This window comes from Adiantum capillus-veneris, chromosome 13, assembly GCF_014529385.1.
Source record: "Adiantum capillus-veneris isolate H3 chromosome 13, ASM1452938v2, whole genome shotgun sequence".
Classification (NCBI taxonomy): domain Eukaryota; kingdom Viridiplantae; phylum Streptophyta; class Polypodiopsida; order Polypodiales; family Pteridaceae; genus Adiantum; species Adiantum capillus-veneris.
In genome coordinates, this window is record NC_140943.1 from 118,322,675 (window position 1) to 118,346,331 (window position 23,657).

Consider the following 23,657-nt stretch of genomic DNA (forward strand, 5'->3'; position numbering starts at 1 on the left):
AAGATAAGATGAACAAAATCTATGCAGAAGGGGGTGAGGAGGGAGCCGGTTTGGGAGTTCGAAACTCTTGAATAATGGCTTTACCTCTTCGATAGACTGCCCATTTCCCTGCTGTGCGCACTTCTCGCATCTTTTGTAGTTTTGCCTTCTTTTGCTTGAGTTGAGCGGGTGTAAGATCTTGTGCAATCCACATTTTGGTGTCTTCGAGAAGCCTTGATTTCTTAAGAAATTTGATTCGGTCCACCTTGGTTTTGAAAGTGTAGATTGCATGATTGGTGCGAGGTTCATGTGCAAGAGAAGTGATTGTTGCTGGATCACATTGTATCATGGGGATTGCAGATTGGATGGGGGCAAATGACTCATGAAACTTGAGATTCCCACGCTTTTCTAAACCCTAGAGAGAGAGAGAGAGAGAGAGAGAGAGAGAGAGAGAGAGAGAGACTCTCGTGCCTTAAAAAATTAGCGAACGATGAGTTATTCATTTAGCTTACAGTAAGGTTCTACCGATGGCTGGTCCTCAATGCTGCACCCCAGGCCCCGGTGCCGAGCACTGCTGCGTCGGCAAAGAGGAAACGTGCGGTCCTTTTCTCGCCTACATCACCTCTCACCACACCCCCACTGCTGCTGTTGTCCTCGTTAACGACATCTTTGGTACGTTGAGAGAGAGAGAGAGAGAGAGAGAGAGAGAGAGCTCTTTGCGTCTTAGCAGCTGCTACCAACGTTCCACATCATATATTTTATCTATGGACCTAGTGAAGCCATATTGAACCATGGAGATGTATGTGAGAGGATGTGCCTTATACCTCTCCCATGGTGCTTGAAAGTTTTGCAAGTGATGTAAATTGCCTTGGGACTCATAAAAAGCAACTTCTTGACAAGAAATTTTGTGTACTTTTCCAACTCGACAATTAGAGGTTGTGAGTAGGACTGGTTTTCTTGATTGAAAAAGCAACTAGCTGATGGTCAGATAGATTGCAATCGACCATCGGTGGATTGACTCACGTGAACCTGTAAACTGGCTTTGGAAGAAAGTAGCCAAACAAAAAAGATCACACTAGCACTTGTAGACGGCACGGAAGAGGCGGATTTTCTCTTCAGAGAGTATTGGTCCTCAAGTCAAGTGTCCTCGATAGTATTTCTTATTAATAAAGAATTGTCAGTACACATGTTTGTTAAAGTTAATGCATCTCAAGTGAAATGCCCAATATGATCCCAATATTTTTTTTGGTTTTTAGATATTTATTTCACTTATTTGTCAAAGTGTGGGTAGGGCAATTTACTCAGGTGGCTATATATACACCCAATGCCCCCATTGTATTTGTATCAATCCATCTCTCTCGTATTCTCCCCATTGCTCTACGCTTTCGCATCGTCGAGTTTGACATGGTATCGGAGCCTTGTGCTCGTTGATCACAAGGGAGAAGATTGGCACACATTGAAGAAAGAGGAATTGGCGTTTCTATCTGGTGCCAAAAGCTGCCGCCTAAGGCAGCCAGTGCGATTCGCTGAAGTCTGTACACCTACCAAGTCAGCAGGGCATATCACGGACGTCGGTACAACCAGCCACATCAGCAGTCCGTACGCTTTCTTTTTAATGCCTAGGCGGCTCTTTGGTCCCTCGGCAATTATACATAAGTTGGGACAACTTATTAGGTGTCCTTTTGGCCCCTCGGCAGTTGTCCATAAGTTGAAACAACTTATTAGTTGGTCATGCCACGTCATTAGTTTGTGAGACATCCAATGCCTGAAAGTTCTTGAATTTCACTAAGAACCTTCGTATCACTTTACCTTTTACTTTCCTTTCCTTGTGAGCCAGTATTTGTTCGGGAACAAGTATCTCCTCGCTCTCTTCTACTTCAGGTTGCTCCTCGGGCTCGTCAATTGACACCTTACTCTTGAAAGGTTTCAATACACTCACATGAAAAGCATTGTGAATCTTCGAAGTATTTGGCAACTTCAGCCTGAAGGATACATCATTTATCTTCTCTTGAATTTGGAAAGGGCCTTAGCTTTGGAAAAAGCCGCTCCTTTTCCTTTCGTTTCCTTATGCGAGCCTTCTCAAACCGTAAGAGCACCGAATCATCTTCGTTCAGCTGCAAGTCGCGTTGATTCTTGTAGGTTGTCTTCGTATGCCGTGCTTGAGACTTCTCAAGCAGTCACCGGGGAACGCCCCTACCAAGGCCTGGAACGTCGGAATGGCGTTCCGGCCGGTTGCAGGTGCCCGGAACGGCCAGGCGTTCCGACATGCTAGGGAATACAGGAACGGCAGGGGGAAACGGGGCCGGAATGGTAAGAAAGCATAAAGGGGTAGATTTTGGGTGTGTGTGTTTTTTTAATAAATTGCTCCCCCCTCATCCCTTTCCTTCCCAAATGCAATATGAAACGGGCCCGTAGGGCGGTAGACGTTGGCTTTCACCCGAAATTCTTTACTTTAGACACACACAGAGTACTTTGCAAAGGTAACCTGTAACGAGGATTAACACCTAAGTACGTACACACACGGCTCGGGAGCTAGAATGCTCCGAGCAGACGCCGACAACCTGTAGGCCCCAAAATTGGAATCCCTTTCGGTATTTCTTTATTCTTTAACAGAGGGAATAAAACCTGTGTTCTCCTACAAGCTGCCCCGCACAATCTAGGCTAAGAAACACCTGTTCTAGCCCAATTTCGGCAGCATAACTGGACTAGGACGCTTCATAGTCAGTGTCCCCACGCAATAGGTGACTTTCCCGACGCATACGGACACTTTGCAAAACCTGGCGAGAATCTGCAGCACGCTGAATTCTCTGTTTTCTGCCCCGAAAATGCGCCAGTTCACCTGTACTGCGGTCCCCTTACGTCCTCGAACCTCTTGGGGGTATTAGGTTCCGTTTAGGGCCGAAACTCTAAACCTGCAAAAATACACAGCAGGCTGTAAATCCCTGTTTTGGGCTCCGTTTCGCGTGCCGGTCGCATCTGTAGCAAGACCTCGAGCTCCCGCACCTGTAGGGCTACTTGCCCTTTTGAATCGGACAAGATTTCTGGCGTGAAACCTCTCCGAATTCACCTGTACCTACGGGGGATTAGCTGCTAGCTAATCCAGTACTTGTGCAAGAGGCTCTTGCCTCGGCAATCGCGCATGAACCCACATAACTGAACATTGGTCAAATGAAAAGCCCACTAGTGGGGCATAACATACTGCTCGTAGGGGAGAGAGAGGGAAGTGCGTAGCGTGCAGGGCATCACTCCTGGCACCACACTGTACATAAGAGGGAAAGGAAGCACTCCATAGCTCTTAACCTGTGACAGAATGCAAAAGAGGCTCTCTCCCCGCTTAAAATTCAGCGCCACTTCTTCTGCAAGAGGAAAGTCCATGAGAAAATGACACTTGGCGTAGTTACAAGCATTTTCCCGTTTTAGGTTCGCCGCTTAAAAATACCTCAACCGACGCGTCAGTTGACTTTGCGGCAGAGTTATAAAATGTTCCCCTAGTCATACCGAAGGTAATGACACGAACACATTTCTCGGCCCAAAATAGCAGTTCCCTAAATTTTAGGAGATGCTTCCATTGGGCTCCCACTGGTCTTCTAACCATCTATCCTCATTGGGACCGCATCCAAAAATGCAATGTGGCCCAACTATCGGATACTTTTAGTTGGTAGTCACACCTTGACTTTAGGCCTTTATTGAGTTCACTTCCTAGTATCCACCAACTTGCTAAGTGCGACGGGGGGACCTATATGATCTTGCTCTAAGCGTCGAGCTATTTTTCCGCAGGGCCCCCCCCTGCAGTATTGTTACCGCGGTAGAGTTTCACCACCGACTAAGTGGAGGTCCGAACCGACTGATGTTGACCACTACCCATCTGCGAGTGAAACTACCGTTCACATTGGCCATGCAATGTCTGACCGTTTGCTACTTCAAGAAGAGGGTCTCAAAAATAAAACAAAACCCCTTGGAAAGAAACCAACAACTAAAGTTAGCAGTTGCCACGTCCTCGTGACATAGTTAACAGTTGCCACGTCCTTGTGACATATCCCCCTCTTGAAATCGCAAACGTCCTCGATTGCATACCATAAATGCACGCCACTGATGATCTTGTGCTATTAACACTCTTTTATCATCGCATGTATCTGTAAGAAAGGTCATAACATACAGATACAAATGACTTAATGAGGCCTTCATACTTTTGTCATTTCCATCTATTACACTGAATTCATATGTACATTTGATGTACTAGCTCTATCATTAGCCCTCCTTTGCACACGTTGGGTTGGGGCATAAGTAGGCTGTAACCCAAAGGCTTCAAGGTAAAGCTGCAATCATTTGGTGACTCTGACAGTTCATGCTCTTCCATCCACTTTGCATCCATAGGCGAATAGTTCTTGAACTTCACCAAATAGCGTCTTGCAACTTGTCCTTTAACTTTCCTGTCCTTATGTGCCAAAACTTGCTCAGGTACCAGGATCTCATCAAGTTCCTCAACTTCTGGTTGATCCTCATCTGGCATATCTTTTTGGCACATCACCCACGAAGGGTCTTAGAAGACTCACGTGAAACACATTATGAATCTTCCACGCATGAGGCAATTTCAGCCTGTAAGCCACATCGCTGATCTTGTCAAGCACTTGAAAAGGCCCATAGTAACGCATGCTGAGCTTAGGCCGTTCCTTGCCCTTCATCTTCTTTAACCTTGCCTTTTCGAACCTTAACAGAACCCAATCACTAGGTGATAACAGCAATTCACGACGGTGACGATCAGCAGCCTTTTTCTGCTTTGCCTTAGTCTTCTCCAAGGCAACTTTAATCTTCTTATACATCTCATCCATGTTCTCAACATATCGATTTGCCTCAAAGATCTTGTCCTTTGTATGCAAAATGGGAGGAATCTTTTTGCCGCCTTCAACAATCTCAAAAGGTGCTTTTCCAGTAGACGAATGCACCGTATTATTGTTCGCATACTTGAGCATAGGCAAATATTGTTCCCACTTGCCCTTATTATCTGACACATAGCATTTCAACAGATCTAAGACAGTAGAATTAGCCTGTTTTGACTGTCCATCAGTTTGTGGATGAAACGAAGACGAGAACTTGAGCGTAGTGCCCATGTTCTTAAACAATTCTCTCCAGAACAAACTGGTCATGCGAGGATCACGATCACTGATAATCGATTGTGGCATACCATGGTACTTAAACACATTGTACATGAACAAGCGTGCCATCTGATCAGATTTTTATCTTCTTTTTGACAGGGATAAAATGGGCCTGCTTGCTGAACCTGTAGATAATGGTTCATATACCATCATTCCCAGTTGGCGTCCTTGGAAGATCAAAGATAAAGTCCATAGCAATGCTTTCCCATGGCCTATCCGGAATCGGCAGTGGTTGTAACAACCTTGGTGCCTTTTGCCTGTCAAATTTGACCTTTTGGCAAACTATGCATGCTCGCACAAAGGCATCCACATCTCTCCTCTTAAGGTAGGCCAATAGAAGAATGTCTCTACCGCTTTAACTATTGCATCAATGCCACGATGCCCTACATACAGTGGGACATGACTCTCTTCCATGACCTTATGTCGCAGTGGCTCAGTGACACAAAGTCTGCAATGCATCATCATAAAACCATCTCTGAGGAGGTAGTGCTCGTGATGTTGCCCCTCTTGTAACTGTTCAAAGATCCTTGCAAAATCTTCATCAGCAGTATACTGTTCCTTCATGTCATCTAACTCATGATGATAAGGAATTGACACAGCTGAAATTTGTGGCTTTCTTGATAATGCATCAGCCACAACATTCTTCTTGCCTTCCACATGCATAATCTGGAAGTGGAACATGGAAAGAATGTTTGCCCATCGCATATGCTTTTCGGATAACTTTGACTGTGTCAAGAAGTATCGCAAGGTCTGATGATCTGTTTGGACAACAAAATCAACACCTAAGAGGTAGTGCTTCCAACTAGAAAGCGCATGAATCACGGCCAAGAGCTCTTTCTCATAGACTTGCACAGTCCTCTCTGGCCCTTGCAAAATTCGGCTTTCATAAGCTACTACCCGTCCATCTTGCATTAGCACTGCTTTGATGCTACTGCCACATGCGTCACACTGGACCACAAATGACTTCCTGAGATCTGGCAAAACAATAACTGGATCTGAAGTCAACTTTTCCTTTAAGAGACTAAAGCTGAAATCTCTTTTTGGGTCCATCTGAAAGCGACCTCTTTCTTTTGCAAAGCGTGAAGAGGCGATGCTATCTCTGCAAAATTTTTGATAAACCTTCTATAGTAGGAACACAATCCCAAGAAGCTTCTGACATCGTGCACAGTCTTCAAGTCTGGCCATGTCTTGATAGCTTCGACCTTTGCGGGATCCATTCTAACACCATCCTTTGAGACTATGTGGCCAAGGAAGTGGATCTCTTCGAGGAAGAATTCACTTTTCTTAGGATTGACAAGTAACCTGTGATTGCGCAGCTCTTCGAACACAATGGTCAAGTGACGCCTATGCTCCTCTTCATTCTTCGAATACACTATCATGTCATCGAAGAACGTTCCAACAAACTGTTGATGCGAGCGGAAAATCCGGTCCATCATTCTGTTGAACGTGGCAGGAGCATTTGTTAGCCCAAACGGCATCACTAGAAACTCATAAAGACCAAATGTCGTTCTAAACGCAGTCTTGTGCACATCCTCTTGCCTTATACGAATATGATGGTACCCACTCTTAAGGTCTATCCTGCTGAAAATTGCAGCACCCTCTAAACGATCGAGAATATCATCAATTCTAGGAATAGGGAACCTATTCTTGATGGTATTCTTATTCAATGCACGGTAATCAATACACATGCGCCATGAGCCATCCTTCTTCTGCACTAGGAGCACTGGGGAGCAAAAGGGTGAAGAACTAGGCTGAATCAGCCCCTTCTCTAATAACTCCTCAACCTGGCCCATGATCTCTTTCTGCTGCGCTTCACTAACCCTGTAGGGAGGTCTATTTGGTGGGCTACACCCTGGCACCAAATCTATCCGATGGTCCTCAGGTCTCTCTGGCGGCAATTGCGACGGTAATGAATCAGAAAAACAGTCACTAAACTTTTGCAAAAATGCTGACCTTTCTTTATCTAACACAGATAAATTTGACTGACCACTATCTGAGACATCACGTGCAAAAATCAAGTACACAGAAAGATGATTCTTTATTACATAAGTGATAGCAGAAGCAGATACAATAGGGACTGACTCTCTTTTAAGCTTTACATCCAAGATGTGAGTTTTGCCTTTATGCTGTACAGTGATCTTTTTGTTGTAGGCATCCAAGACTCCATGCACTCGGAACACCACGGGATCCCCAACAAGGCGTCACAACCTTCCAGCGGCATGATGTAAAACTCTTCAGTGTCCACATACGACTGAATATGTAGACGCAGTTTTCCAATGATGGGAGTAACACACTCTGAGTGGCCAGGACATGCCAACCCTGCCTCTGCTGTGTATCCCATCTCTTCAGCTCTGATGCCCAGCTTCATAGCTAACTCTAGTGAGATAAAGTTAGCTTTGGCACCTGGATCAAAGAAGATGAGTGTCGTCTGATCCCTAACTTTACCCCATGCCCTGCATAACTCACTGGCATCTGTGCTGGGCCTGTCATCCACCATGTCTGGCACTAAACCTGCAGTGGGTTTAGGCTTCTTGCCTTTCTGGTCTTCTTTATCCTCTGAGTCAGTTGGTCTTTTCCTTTGTGGACAATTGATAGAAAAGTGACCAGGCTGCTCGCATATAAAGCATTTGTTCTCAGCCATTAGGACCTTCTTTTCCTCTAGCGACTTGCGCACAAAAGGCTTCCTTTTCTGTTTCTTTGCCTGCGCTCCAGAAGTCCCGGCTGAATCCTTGTCTTTGGTGGCCTTTTCTGACCCCTGTGATGCATCACAAGCTGTTTTCACAAAGGGATTCTTCGCTGAATTTTTCTTTTGTTGCCCTCCTTTGTCACTGCTTGGAAATCCACTGTCCTCTCCTTTCAACAAGGCAAGACCAGTGTTCGCAACTTCCATAAGCTGAGTAAGGGTAGCCACTCTGTTCTTTGTACAGTAATCGCGAAGCCCTTTAGGCAGCCCACAACAGTACTTCTCTACCTGCTCTGTCAATGGCACAAATCTGTAGGAGGTCATTGAGAGTAACGCTTTACAAAACCTCCTATTGTACTCTAGCAAGCTCTTGCACGAAGCTGAAGTAAGCTGGTGCCAATTTGTCATGACGTCGGCTTCAAATTCATTTGACAGCCAAGTAGATGCATACATTTGCTTGAAGTAAACTCAAGTGGCGGGTGCCTGTCCTTGCATTAACAATGTCGTCCACCATGTAAGCGCATTGTCCTTTAAGAAAGTGGCAGCTTTCCTGACCTTCGAGGCCTTTGTAAAATTCCCTCCCGCATAAGCTGTATCAAACTGTTGGAGGAAAGTGAGGGCCTTTGTCTTACCCTCGAAACCACTGAAGGTACTGAACTTTACCGCTGCACCACCTTCTTTGTAAGCCTTCGGCTTCTCTAGTGCCCCCAAGTTGTCATACGGAATGGTCTGCAACATGGGCACTGCAGTAGGCATGATCGGCACATCTTGGCCATTCACATTTTGCGTCAGAGGTGCAATATCTGGCTGCTGTTCAGAAAAACCAGCCATGCCAAAATGACCCTGTGGCACCCCAAACTGGCCTTGATTGCAGTGGAAACCTTGCTGCATGCCGATACTACCATACATGGGGTTTGGCATGATGCCTTGCATACCCTCGAACACTGTTCCTGGCATGTACGGCTGACTTCCAGGCGCATAACCAGCCATACTTTGGAACACTGATCCACCCCCGAAATACCCAGGATGTACCGTGGGTGGTGGAAAAACTGAGTGCATTGCTTGGTATCCAGCTCCCTGTCCATTCAAGACAGCATGCTGGCTCTGAAAGGTGGCGGGCTGAACTGGCATAACCTGTGGAATAGGTGTTCTAGTCACCTGTTCAAGGAACCTGCTTTGGAGCCCCCGACTCCGCAACATGCGAGTGTTCCCTTTCCTCTTGCGCCACATGAAGTACCTGGGCTTGAGCATCAACAAGCTCCGTACGGGGCGTAGGTTGCCTATTTTGTTGTTGCACTGGTGGCGCTTGCAAGAACTCCGTAGACCTCGGATTCTGCACCAGTTGCGAAAAGACATTCACCGCGGCAACTAACTGAGTCTTGAACGCATCATCCTCAAGTTGCCCATTCATAAAGCCCTGTACTATTGGAGGGACATTCACGTTGACAGGAGGTACAGACTGACGTGGCAGTGAGCTCTCGCCAATCTCAAAAACCATAGGAATCTCTTGCCTGGCCTTTGAAGAGGAACCCTCTTCCATAATTCCCTTCCCCTTGTCGGCCATAGTGTAACCCCCGCATTCCTGCACTCTGTGTCTTTACCCAAAACAATCCTGGCTCACTCTTTAAGGAAAAAGTGATTGATATCCCGGCAATGGAACCATGAAACCGGCCCGTAGGGCGGTAGACGTTGGCTTTCACCCGAAATTCTTTACTTTAGACACACACAGAGTACTTTGCAAAGGTAACCTGTAACGAGGATTAACACCTAAGTACACACACGGCTCGGGAGCTAGAATACTCTGAGCAGACGCCGACAACCTGTAGGCCCCAAAATTGGCGCCCCTTTTGGTATTTCTTTATTCTTTAACAGAGGGAATAAAACCTGTGTTCTCCTACAAGCTGCCCCGCACAATCTAGGCTAAGAAACACCTGTTCTGGCCCGATTTCAGCAGCATAACTGTACTAGGACGCTTCACAGCCAGTATCCCCACGCAATAGGTGGCTTTCCTGATGCATACGGACACTTTGCAAAACCTGGCGAGAATCTGCAGCACGCTGAATTCTCTGTTTTTTGCCTCGAAATGCGCCAGTTCACCTGTACTGCGGTGCCCTTACGTCCCCGAACGTCCTGGGGGGTATTAGGGTCCGTTTAGGGCCGAAACCTTAAACCTAAAAATACACAGCAGGCTGTAATTCCCTGTTTTGGGCTCCGTTTCGCGTGCCGGTCGCATCTGTAGCAAGACCTCGAGCTCCCGCACCTGTAGGGCTACTTGCCCTTTTGAATCGGACGAGATTTCTGGCGTGAAACCTCTCCGAATTCACTTGTACCTGCGGGGGATTAGCCGCTAGCTAATCCAGTACCTGTGCAAGAGGCTCTTGCCTCGACAATCGCGCATGAACCCACATAACTGAACATTGGTCAAATGAAAAGCCCACTAGTGGGGCATAACATACTGCTCGTAGGGGAGAGAGAGGGCAGTGCGTAGCGTGCAGGGCATCACTCCTGGCACCGCACTGTACATAAGTGGGAAAGGAAGCACTCCATAGCTCTTAACCTGTGACAGAATGCAAAAGAGGCTCTCTCCCAGCTTAAAATTCAGCGCCACTTCTTCTGCAAGAGGAAAGTCCATGAGAAAATGACACTTGGCGCAGTTACAAGCATTTTCCCGTTTCGGGTTTGCCGCTTAAAAATACCTCAACCGACGCGTCAGTTGACTTCGCGGCAGAGTTGTAAAATGTTCCCCTAGTCATATCGAACCCCTAGTCATATCGAAGGTAATGACGCGAACACATTTCTCGGCCCAAAATAGCAGTTCCCTAAATTTTAGGAGATGCTTCCGTTGGGCTCCCACTGGTCTTCTGACCATCTATCCTCATTGGGACCGCATCCAAAAATGCAATGTGGCCCAACTATCGGATACTTTCAGTTGGTAGTCACACCTTGACTTTAGGCCTTTATTGAGTTCACTTCCTAGTATCCACCAACTTGCTAAGTGCGAGGGGGGGACCTATATGATCTTGCTCTGAGCCTAGACATCCTCTTACCATACGAATTCCAGTGCCGACCACTACCCATCTGCGGGTGAAACTACCGTTCACATTGGCCATGCAATGTCCGACCGTTCGCTACTTGAAGAAGAGGGTCTCAAAAATAAAACAAAACCCCTTGGAAAGAAACCAACAACTAAAGTTAGCAGTTGCCACGTCCTCGTGACAGTTAACAGTTGCCACGTCCCCGCGACACAACAAGCCTCAAGGCTCTCTCTCTCTTCCTCTACCCTCGCGCTCGGGCCTCAAGCTCTCAAGCTCTCTCTCTTGGGCTTGCCCTCAAGGCTTCAAGCTCTCTCTCCCTTCGTCTCAAGAAGTGAAGCCTCTTTGAAGCTCTCTATCTGAAGCATGCATTGTGTCTGTTGTGAACGTACTATGACCGCGCATCACCACACGATGCAATCAAGCCATAATAAGGTGGAATGTATGTTTTTGGTGAGTATTAGAGTCAAAGGACTCTAATACTACTTGTATTCAAAGTTCAAACACTTAACGCTAAAAATTGCGTTTTTTGGGTGTTTTTTAATGCCTCCCGTTCCGCGCCGTTCCCGTTCCCGTTCCCGTTCCGGACCCCTTGCCGTTCCCCGGTTCCGCAGGGAGGCCCGCCGCCGTTCTCGTTCCGCGTTCCTGGTAACTATGTTCTCAAGAGCCTCGCGAGCCTTGGCAAAAGCAGTGTTCAAATCTCTCGTATACTGAGCCGCTTCAAAAAATATCTGATCCTGGATTTGGGAACTTTTTTGATCTACCAATTGATTTCCTTTTCCTTTCTTTCCTTGTGCCCTGAGACGTGTGGGTAGCTTCGCTAGCTTCTCCTGTCCATTGGCACGCCAGTCTCAATCATCGGAACTTGGAGACGCACTCATCTGATGCCCTTTCTTGCATCTAATTTTAGTTCGTTGGAACCTTTGGATGTGCTACCATCAGATTTTTCCAGAATCCTGTGATGAGCTTTCATCCGGTTCCCTTGATTGATTCTCTTCAATCTTGCAGACTCTTGCCTTGTTGAGGTGGATACTATCCTGTCCATAAGTCAATGAGTCGGCATGCATTCCAAATCGTTGCTTAGCATGTCCCATAAGTCTTTGAATGGAATCAAACTTTTGGTTCAGACAATAGTTTGGAATCTCTCTTGGCAACCCACAGCAAAACCGCTCAATCTAGTCTCTCTTGTAAATAAGTATTCCAAAACCTCTGGCAAGAGTCATCCAATGTATCTTTCTCCGTCATTTTCAAGTGATGCCAAGCCGTGATGACATCTCTTGCATATTCATCGGATATCCAAATTCACGTGAAGATTGTCTTTCCTTTTAACCACATCGCAGGTGCTTCTCTATCGAACAACAGAGTAGACTACCATGTCTATGGTTGGAAAAAAGGTAGACAATGACACTGTGCCAAAACCTTTTTCCTCAAAGGCTGCGTAACACACAACATCGTTTTCCGCATCAAATAGCCATTCCGTATGGAATAGCCTGCAACAGCCTCTCCACTCTGTATCTGGTGAAAGATATCCAAAATCAGGTGCTATGGTGTACTGATCTATTATATCTTCGAAGCTTTGTGGAAATAGCCATAACCAAGGGCTGTCTAGACAATGCATCTGCCACTAAATTCTTCTGTCCCTGAACATGGACTATCTGGAAGTGGAACTGTGACAAGATGTCTACCTTATCTGCTTTCCCGAAAGTTGCTTCTGCGACAAGTAGTGTAAACTCTGATGGTTGTGAAGATTGTAAAGTCAGCTCCGAGTAGATAGTGTCGCCACTGCGTAAGAGCATGGATAACTGCCAAAAGCTCTCATAAATTTGTGCAACCCTTGAGGATCCGATCCTTATGTATAACACATATTTTTTTTTTGGAAAGAATCTTCACGTTCTGACCTTGGACTTAATAGGCACTCCCACCCTTCGTACATCGCGCATCGGGCGCGCTCTCGCCTTCTGTCTCAAAGGGAATAAGCCATAAAGAACCCTAGAGTACACATGGGTTTGTGCGGAGAATCTGACAAAGATAACACCTCTCGGTGGGCAGGCAAAGAAAAGTTGAAATTCGGCACAGGAACTGAAGAAAAGAATAAAGATTTGGGCAAATTTTCAGCAAAGAAGTTTGCCAGAGTGGAGTACAAGCGTCAACTGCAGGTTGACATGTGTATGAATATTGATAAATTACTCCACAGACTAGAGATTTAGGAAACACCTGAAGAAATCTCACCCGATTGATGAGATTTACTCAAGATGGAGTGAGGCCATTGATTCTCCTCTCAGGTCAGGAGGAAATTTGAAAGAACAGACGAGTGCAAAAAAGCGGAACTTGTACTCGAAGAAAGAACTGGACAAAACTCTTGAAAAGAAGGACCCGAGGACCACCAGAAGATAAGTCCAGGAAACCCTGATCTTCTTTGATGGAGAAGCCAAGGCCGACTTCAATCGAATTGGCAGCTCGATGTGGAATTACACCCAAGGAAATGGGGCCGCCGGCCTAGGCTATTCTAGAGGCACCCTAACGGGATGTTGCCATTACACCTGTCATTGGCAAACTACGTTTGCATTGTCAGGGGTATTGACGTAGAAGAAGAATCTTTCTGAGCTTTGATATCACTGTAATAGGCTTGAATTGGACACAGTCCGGGGTCAAGGCGCGAAGATTCTTTCAAAAAAAAACTGCGTGTGCTACAAAAAGGATCAAATCCTCTATAGAAGAAGAATCTTTCTGAGCTCTGATACCACTCTAACAGGCTTGGACACAGTTCGGGGTCGAGGCTCGAAGATTCTTAAAAAAAAAAAAACTACGTGTGCTACAAAAAGGATCAGATTCTCTATTGAAGGAGAATCTTTTTGAGCTTTGATACCATTGTAATTGGCTTGGACACTCCAAGTCCGGGGTTGAGGCACGAAGATTCTAAAAAAAAAAAACTGCGTGCACTACATAAACGATCGGATTCTCCATAGAAGAGGAATCTTTTTGAACTCTGATACCATTGTAACATGCTTGGACACTCCAAGTCCGGGGTTGAGGCATGAAGATTCTTTCAAAAAAAAAAACTACGTGTGCTACAAAAAGGATCGGATCCTCTATAGAAGAAGAATCTTTTTGAGCTCTGATACCCTATAATAGTCTTGGACACTCCAAGTCCGGTGTAAAGGCACGAAGATTCTTTCAAAAAGAAAACCTGCGTGGGTTACAAGAAGGATGGGATCCTCCACAGAAGAAGAATCTTTCGGAGCTCTGATACCACTGTAACAGGCTTGGACACTCCAAGTCCGGGGTAAAGGGACGAAGATTCTTTCAAAAAAAAAACTGCATGTGCTACAAAAAGGACTGGATCTTTTTTAGAAGAAGAATCTTTCTGAGCTCCGATACTACTGTAACTGGCTTGGACACCTCAAGTGAGAAATCAATAGCAACACACGAATAGAAACTTCAAACTCATTGATCAGAGAGAGAGAGAGAGAGAGAGAGAGAGAGAGAGAGAGCCCGACGTAGTTCCGTGCCCGGAGGTATTGGAAAGTTTGGCGTTCCTTTCGGTATTTCTTTTTCATTAATCGTACAAGTCCCGAGGGACCTCTGCTCTCAGACTTTGCGTCCAGATGCTCTGCAGAGCGAGGTCCTCGAGGCTCTTACAAACTTACAAGGGATGCTCAAAAGCAGAGCCCCAAAAGCATTTAGTTCAAAAGCACTAAACCCAAAAGCATTTGCCTTTAAAAGCTAGCACTGGGGACTCTCAAAAGCAACCAACGTAATTTTCGAAAATCCGTACAGCCTACCACATCAGCACATCAACCCAATTTACGAAAATATGTACAATCCTGTCACATCAGCAGTGAACGTAAAACGCGGGGGCTGCCCGTACGGCGTGACACGTCAGCAACCTTCATGCAATTCCCTTTGTGTCCTCCAAGGTCCCATCGGGCAAGACCCAATAAGCCAGAACAACTTATAATTTTTAAATCTTGTCAGTTTCCTGGCGGACGTGTCACGTGACACATCCAACCCAATGTGTCCGTGGACAAGCTACAGCACGACAAGGGTTCAGTCAGTCTAGATTTAGAGATGATCTGACACTTTTGTGAGTCTGTTCGCAGACCGTGCATGTCCAGACACTTAGATTAGATGCATATCCTCTGGTTGCACACAGCATGACCATCAGATTCCAGTCAGATCCCATCAGTAGCATTTTTACAGTGCATAGGCTTGTTTTCCCTATTTTTGACATTTTTCACTTATTATTTTTAAGTGACTTTTGTTGGAAAGTAGGTAGGGCAAATTGAGTAAGTTTGTATATAAGCAAACCTAGACTAGCACTAATTGGCAGAAGAGGCAGCAAGAGCACCAGTGCTCAATAGGCAACTTCTCAGCAAGAACCTCCCTTGGTGGCGTTTTCTCCTCCAAGCAGACTCCCCTAGCCCTAGCGTTTTTCATCAAGACTAGCCTGGCGTTTTTGCTCAGCAGATCAGCCTCCGCTACCACAAGACAGGAAGAGTCTTAGTGTTTTTGCAATAGAACAGCAGATCAGCCTAGCGTTTTGCCTAGCAAGACAACCGGCGACAGATTTGCAGATTTTCAGCCCTAGCGTTTTTGTATCTGCTTCACACCCTAGCGTTTTGCAGATTCTCCGCGACGGAAACTCAAGAACCATCAGCATTTTCAGCTTCCAACCCTTAGACACCGCAGATCAAGTCCCGAACCTCGCAGATCTCACCTTCCCGCAGCAGTTCCTCGCCGCACGGTCAGTTTCCACAAGGTTTACAGTTTCAGCCCGGAAAACGCAGATTTCGGCATCTGAGTTTTCAGCGCGTCGTCGCCATCGACTTCGTCATCGATATAGAGTCATAATTCAACAGATACAAGATTTGCAGATTTCAGCCCGTCTCGTCGTCATCCTCATCGTCGGCAAGTCCAAGCATTGTAGAGATTTGTGCAATCATAAGTAGACCACTCTCGCCATAGAGAGTGGGGCCTTCGGAGGAGGGTTTTACAACGTCTCTGGTGTCGTATTCTCTTCTCTATCTCTCAGTCTCATGCACTTCCATTCACTGTGTCCATTCACTTTGTTTGTGTCCATTGCACTCTCTCACTAAAGGAACGGAAGGCTCTCCCTTCCGTAAGTAAAAGGAACCCTTGAGCACAATTCGGAGCAACTCATCCTGAGCAAAGTTCAAACATTCATTCCGCTGCACCTTACATTGGTATCAGAGCTTTGGCAGTGTTCTGTACCACTCAAGGAAAGAACCACAAGAACCACATAATTTTATTTTGCTTGTTGAGGTCGCACGAACCCAAGTTCACTTGAGCGTGTCGATTCCTAATCGTGTTTTTGAAGAGTGACAGGAAACCCAAGAAAGAAGGGCTTGTTTAGCCTCCCCTTGTGCCTCTTTTCACTCATTGAGAGCGGACCGTGCACTTAGCGACCGGCCAATCGACGTGAGGTGGGAAAAAGCAACCTTGGTGTGAGCGCAAGGCCGCCAAGGGGTGCGCCCGCGGAAAAGAGCAGAACTCGGGTGAAGAGAAGGTGCGGTACGGCGAGGTTCAAGGCTGATCTGCAAATGTCGATGTCCGTGGCAGAAAATGTTGGTTCTTGCTCTGAGAAAACGCTGAGATCTTCAGGCGTTGCTGGTTAGGTGCCTGTCTCCTTGTGTCCCTGCTTCTTCTGCTTCTATTGAGCGCCTTGGGCCTTCTTATATATCCAGATTATGCTAGATCGAGCAGCCATAAGAATGTCCCCACTATTCTGGAATAAGGTCATTGATTAAAATAAATAACTTGTTAGAGATAGTTCACCTACTGTCACAAAACTGGGTCCATGCAATGGAAAATGCTCATGGTGTGCAAGAGAGGGTATGCAACTGCGACCAGCCTTGACATGCATGTCCTGCTAGAGGCTCACAAAGGTGCTAGGCTCAGTCCTAATCTACTGGATCATGCTAGATTGTGGCAGAACATGTCCACGTAGCACAAGTGACATCCCCCTTGTTAAAGGTGAGGCACAACTGCCGAACTTCTATTTGTACTTCTGATGCTGACTGCTTCTGATGCAGGTGGATGCATAACCAATGCAGATTCCTCCAAACGGGTGGATACTTCGGTTGTAGATCTGGTGCGACATCAACACCTACCATACGAGTTACCAGTAGCCTTATTACTGTCGCAGAATACCAGCCTTTCTGCTAACTCTGGCTTGCAAGCAAGTACGACCACTTGAATAGTCTTGTCGTGAAAAACATTGCAGGTTAAGCTGAAAGGTAAGGGTGCTCGGAAATAAATTCAAGGGTTTCTTGTTGACGGAAGGGGATGCACGCTACATGTGAATGCGTAAGCAGAAGAGGTTTAGGGATCCTGTCTCCCACTCCTTCCATATCTGCATAAGAGGCTAGTAGATCTTGGTACTCAAGATCCGGGTTCTCGTATATCCGATGTTGATCTTCTTTCAAAGCCATGGCAATGAAGATGGGAGCTGTTAAGTCCAAAGTCATGACTCAAAGATTCTTTCAAAAAACTCGGAGAGGTTCTTTGGGTTCTTGAGGTTCTTGGTTCTTTCCTTGAGTTCTCGAAGCCGAAGCACGCATAGAGATCTGATACCAATGTCAGGTGCAGCGGAAGTGTTTATGGATTTAGCTCGGATCTAGTACTCCGCACAAACACAAGGGACACTTTACTTCACTTGAAAGTGTCACAAAATGGTGACATGGCACGACCACATGCTGACGTGGACAGACAGTACGAACGAACAGTACGGATAGATAACTTCACAGGCTGTATGACATGCTGACATGGTAGGTTGTAGGGACGCCCGCAATTTGCGTTGACATGCTGACGTGGCACCTGTACGGAATTTCGTAAATTGCTTTGGCTGCTTTTTGGCAGTTTTTGGAGCCAGTTGTTTTTGGGACACATTGCTTTTGAGTTTGACTACTTCTGGGGCTCTGCTTTTGGCGTCCCTTATAGTTCTTTTGTGATTTTTAAGGATTTTTAAAAATTTTTTATTCAAGTTTTTAAGATAATTATTTTTGTGTTTTAAAAAAAAACATTTTTTTCCTTACATATTATTTTCAACTCTTCAGAGCATTTGGACGTAGAGTCGGAGAGCAGAGGTCCCTCTGGAATTGTACTTTGCAATGATCAATGAAAAATAAATACCAAAAGGCGCGCCAGACTTTGGCCTTTGGACACGAAACTACGTCGGGCCGTGTCGACTCTCGCTCTCTCTTTTAAAGTTCAGTGATTATGAAGTTTATATTCGTATGTTGCTATTGATTGCTCGCTTGGAGTGTCCAAGCTTGTTATAGTGGTATCATAGCACATATATATTTTTTTCTACGGAGGATCCGATCTTTTTTTTTTTGCAGCACACGTAGGGCTTTGTGAAAGAGTCTTCGTGTCGTGACCCCGGAATCGTTAGCCACTCCCACCCTTCGTACACCGTGTATCGGGCGTGCTCCCGTCTTCATCGCTTTGTCTTACAGGGCATAAGTCATAAAGAATTCTAGATTACTCATGGGTTCTTTCGGAGAATCTGATAGAGATAACATGTTTAGTTGGGCAGGCAAAAGAAAAGTTGAAATCGGGCGCGGAAATTGAAGAAAAGAATGAAGATTTGGGCAGATTCTTGGTGGAAAATTTTACCAGAGCGAAGTCCAAACGTCAACTGTAGGTTGACACATGTGTGAAAAGATTGCTCAAGTATTCCAGAGACCCGAGACTTGCGAAACACCTGAAGGATTACCCGATTGATGAGATTTACTCGAGATGGCGTGAGGCCATTGCTTCTCTTCTCATGTCGGGAGGAAAGTGGAAAGACGATTGTAGAAAAGCGAAACCTGTGCTCGTAGGAAGAGCCAAACAAAACTCTTGAACAGAAGATGAACCAGAGGACCGCCAGAAGATATGCCAGAAAGCTACAGAGCAGCCGAGCACAAAAAAGGAAAGATGACAGCAAGACTGTACCACTTTGCGTGGGGACCGACCCGAATCAGATGAACGAAAGCACAAAACTTTACCGCGCATGGGGCAATGTGAAAGATCAAGAGTCCCTCGTTTTCTTTGATAGAGGAGCCAAGGCGAGCTTCATTGGTGGCTCGACTTGGAATTACTCTCGATAGGCTAAGGCCACAGGCGGAGGTAGTTTTCGCGGCACCCGGACGGGATGTTGCCATTACACCTGTCATTGGGAAACTTCGTTTGCATTGTCAGGGGTATTTAGGGCACGCGGACTTTTATATCATGTCTTTGCAAGGGTGTGATGTCCTCTTAGGAATCCCTTGGTACTACAAGAACAACGCCGTGGTTGACTATCGAGCTAAGAAACCGACTTTGACTAATGAGAAGGGTAAAGAGATTGTACTCGATGGGAAAGAAACCCCGGAAAGGTCGAATATGTTTGACGTCGAAAAGGAACGACAAGATTTTCTGCAAGCTGAGGCTGACTGTTTCTCTGAAGGCGTACTAGGCGAGTTGCCTCCTTCACGTCCTGAAGATCACATGATTGATTCTTGGTAGTACACCACCGAACCGACCACCTTACAGAGTTGGCCAAGGCCAAAATAAAGAAACAATGAACCATAACAGATTTCCACATTAAAGGGATCGATAGTATACTTGACTAAATTCAGGGTTCTACTTGCCAAATTGATCTGAAGAGTGGTTATGATAAGATCTGAATTGCCCCTGGAGACGTCTACAAAACAGCTTCCAAGACGACTTTTGGGATTTTTAGAGAGGTTTATAGGCACTACGGAAGCATAAATTGGTTATAGATGCGAAAAAGAGCAAATTTTTCTTCCCTGAGATACACTTCTTGGGACATATATTCTCAGCAATAGTAGTCATTTTTTCTTTCAAGGTGTGAAAAAAACAGTCACCTATGTCGTCCCACGTAAAGGGACTCCTTTTTGAGTGATTGAATTTGGAGACGTCTACAAAACAGCTTCCAAGACGACTTTTGGGATTTTTAGAGAGGTTTATAGGCACTACGGAAGCATAAATTGGTTATAGATGCGAAAAAGAGCAAATTTTTCTTCCCTGAGATACACTTCCTGGGACATATATTCTCAGCAATAGTAGTCATTTTTTCTTTCAAGGTGTGAAAAAAACAGTCACCTATGTCGTCCCACTTAAAGGGACTCCTTTTTGAGTGATTGAATGCAAAGGAGAAACTATCTTTGCACATTTTCCAATGAACCACCAATAATATGAGCACAAGCCCATATAAGCTTCCAACCTCATGAACATTCTTCAAATCAAGCCAATAACGAATAGTCTCAATTTTGGCCGGGTCCATCTTTACCCCTGGACCAGTGTTGGCTTTGCCAGACTTGCAAAAGCCATTTGAAGTCTGTTGTGATGGTTGTGGCCGTAGTCTTGGAGCAGTTTTGATGCAAGAAGGCCATGTCATTGCTTATGAAAGCCAGATGTTTTTACGGCCAGAATTGGTAGCACATATATATGAAAAAGAGCTTTTGGCAGTGATCCATGCTCTTACACAATGGCCACACTATTTACTCGGAGCTGACTTTACAATTTACACGGATCATTAGAGTTTGCGCTACTTCTTGTCATAGAAGCATCTTTCGGAAGAGTAGATGCGATGGGCCAGCATCCTGTCACAGTTTCACTTCCAGATTGTCCATGTTTAGGGATAGAAGAATTTAGTGGAAGATGCTTTGTCTTAAAAGCCCTTGGTTTGGCTATTTCCGATTCATCATAGAAGCTTCGAGGATATGGTTCATCAGTACGCCACCGATTCTGACTTTGCTGACATTTTACGAGCATACAGAATGGGGGGATAGTTCCAAGGTATTCCATACGGGATGGCTATTTGATGCGGAAAACGATGTCGTGTGTTACATAGCCTTTGAGGAAAAAGGTTTTGATAGAGTGCCATTGTCCACCTTTTACAGGCCACCGTGGCATAGATACCACCTTGAAGGGTGTGGACATTACTTCTATGTGCCGAGGCTTTAAAAAAAGATATGGATGACTTTGTTCGCAGATGTTTAGTATGCCAAAAGGTCAAGTTTGACAGGCAAAGGGTACACGGACTCTTACAGCCTTTACCCATTGCCACCCGACCCTCAGAAAGCATTGCTATGGATTTCATCTTTGATCTCCCCAAGACTCAATGTGGGCACGATGGCATTTAGACTGTCATTGATAGATTTAGCAAGCAAGCTCATTTTATTCCAATGAAGAAAACGGTCAAGCCTGATTATTTGGCAACATAGTTTATCGCCCAGATTCTTCGGTTACATGGCATGCTTGAGACTATGGTGTTTGATAGAGATCCCCAATTCACGAGTTTGTTTTGGAGGGCAATTTGGGAGAACATTGGCACACGGTTGCAGTTCTCGTCCTCGTTTTACCCACAGACAGATGGGCAATTTGAGATTAGCCAATTCAATGGTTGTGGATTTGTTGACGTCTTATCAGAAGACTTAATGGGAAAAGAGTTTGCCTACAACAACACACATGGAAGGCGCCATTTGAAGTATTTGAGGATGCTAAGAAGGTTCCTCAATTATAAAGCACCGAAGACTAGATTCTCTTGAAGTAGATTTTTGAAAAAAAAAAGTTTAGAAGGCATGGAAGGCCATCTAGCCGCTCAAAAGAGGAGAGCTCGTTCTCTTTGTGTCACGTGACACATCCAACCCTATGTGTCCGTGGACAAGATACAACAAGACAAGGGTTCAGTCAGTCCAGTCAGTCTAGATTTAGAAGTGATCTGGCACTTTTGTGAGTCTATTCGTAGACCGTGCATGCCCAGTCACTTAGTGTAGATGCATATCCTCTGGTTGCACACAGCATGATCATAAGCATTTCCATCAGAATCCTTCTGGGGAATTTTCCAGTGCATTTAGGCTATTTTACCTATTTTTGACATTTTTCACTTATTATTTTTAAGTGACTTTTGTTGGAAAGTAGGTAGGGCAAATTGAGTAAGTTTGTATATAAGCAAACCTAGACTAGCACTAATTGGCAGAAGAGGCAGCAGGAGCCCAAGCTCAACAGGCAACTTCTCAGCAAGAACCCCCTTGGTGGTTTTCCCTCCAAGCAAGACTTCCCCTAGCCTAGCGTTTTTCATCAACCTCAGCCCTTGGCGTTTCCATCAGCAAGCTTCACCGCAGGAGACCCCACAGTCCTAGCGTTTTTGATCCAAGCAAGCATTGCCAGAAGTCCTCAGTGCTAGCGTTTTTCCTCCATGCAGCCTAGCGTTTTTGTCACAAAGTGATGACGTGGCGGACAACAAAAACCCTAATTTCTGGCTGAAACCCTAAATTCCTGCAAACCCTAAAATCTGCTAGAAGCCCTAATTTGCAGCAAACCCTAATTTCTGGCTGAAACCCTAATCTCAGCAATCCCTAAAACCGCCGGGATGCCACGTGGCAACAGTTGGTACGGATTTCCGTGATTTGCGGCACGTTTTGCGGCCAGCAGTACGGAAAAACATTGCTTTTTCTTCTACGCAATGAGAAAGAGAGAGAACATCATTGCTTTTTTTTTACTCTCTGTGTGAGAGAGAGAGAGAAGCTTTTAGGCTTTTGCTTTCAGGCTTTTGGGGCTCTGCTTTTGGGCATCCCTTGTAAACCTTTAAATAAGTGGCTTGGGCCTTCACTTCTCAAAGCATCTGGACGCAGAGTCTGAGAGTGAATCTCGAGTCACTCCCTTGTAGTTTGAACTGATTAATATAAAAAGAAATACCGAAAGGGGCGCCAGTTTGGGGCCAATATCTCTAGGCACGGCACTCCGTGGGCCAGTGCAAATCTATTGTGATCTGTGAATTGTTTGAAGTGGTTATTTGGTGCTGTCACGGTTGATTCTTGACTTGGAGTGTCCAAGTTTGTTACAGTGGTATTAGAGCATGGCCGATTTCTCTTCTACGGGAAATCCAATCCCCAAATTTTTTTTCCACGGCACGTATGGCTTCACGCAAGGATCAGTCGACTCCCTTTGCATCTGGAGATGCGGGCAGGGATCACAACGAAGATTCCGGCAGAGTATGGCCCGCCTCGGCCTACTCAGGCGGAGCGGCGAGAGATGGAGCGTCGCCAGTTGATCGGCGATGCAACGAAGATGATGCTCAATTTTGCGAAGGACCCAAAATTTGCAAAATATATGAGCGAGACAGTGCATGAGCAGTGGCAGAAAACCACTACACCCACTCTCAAGAAACCTTCTGCTCACTTTCTTCTTGGTTGATGTAAGAATATGAACGAGATATACGAGCTGCTTGGAACCATCTTCGGATGACCAAGAAAGATACAATCAATGCTTATTGTGAAAGATTTTGGAGCTCTTTTCTACCCGCCTCTTCATTCAAGAAGATCACGTTCAGAGAACAGATTGAGCGGTTCACCTTGGGTCTACCTACAGAGATCCGAGATTAGTGCTTGGAGCAGAAGTCAGCTTCTATTCAGGAGTTGATGAGTCATGCGAAGCGAGGCTTTGCCATGGCAGTCTGACTTACCCCACAGATGAGAACATGACACAATGAGCCGAACAGACTTATGGGAATGAAAGTAGAAAGAAAAAGAGCAACCCAGAGAAAAAGGATGCACGACCCAAGCTTACTCCTCAGGAGCGAGCTCGATTCATCAAAGAAGGGAAGTGCTTTGGATGCGGGGAACCGGGACACATCTCCGCGAAGTGCCCTAAAATGATACAGAAAGAACAGAATGATAAGGAGGACGACTGGCTTGAGAGTTCGAGAGCAGCTGAGGAACGTGGACAAAAAGGCAAGATGAAAACGGGACCGGTTCCAGATTGTGTGGGTACCGATCCCGACACCATGGATGAGAGTAC

General features: G+C 45.6%; 1 protein-coding gene across 1 annotated transcript in view; it reads left to right on the plus strand.

The window, feature by feature from the left end:
• Positions 1 to 460: 460 nt before the first annotated feature.
• Positions 461 to 23,657, plus strand: part of LOC147444737 (endo-1,3;1,4-beta-D-glucanase-like) — a 48,807-nt gene continuing 25,610 nt past the window's right edge. The window contains exon 1 of the mRNA XM_086527280.1: positions 461 to 651. Within this exon, the coding sequence (XP_086383406.1) occupies positions 507 to 651 (145 nt within the window). The 5' untranslated portion in view covers positions 461 to 506. The remainder of the gene's footprint in view (positions 652 to 23,657) is intronic.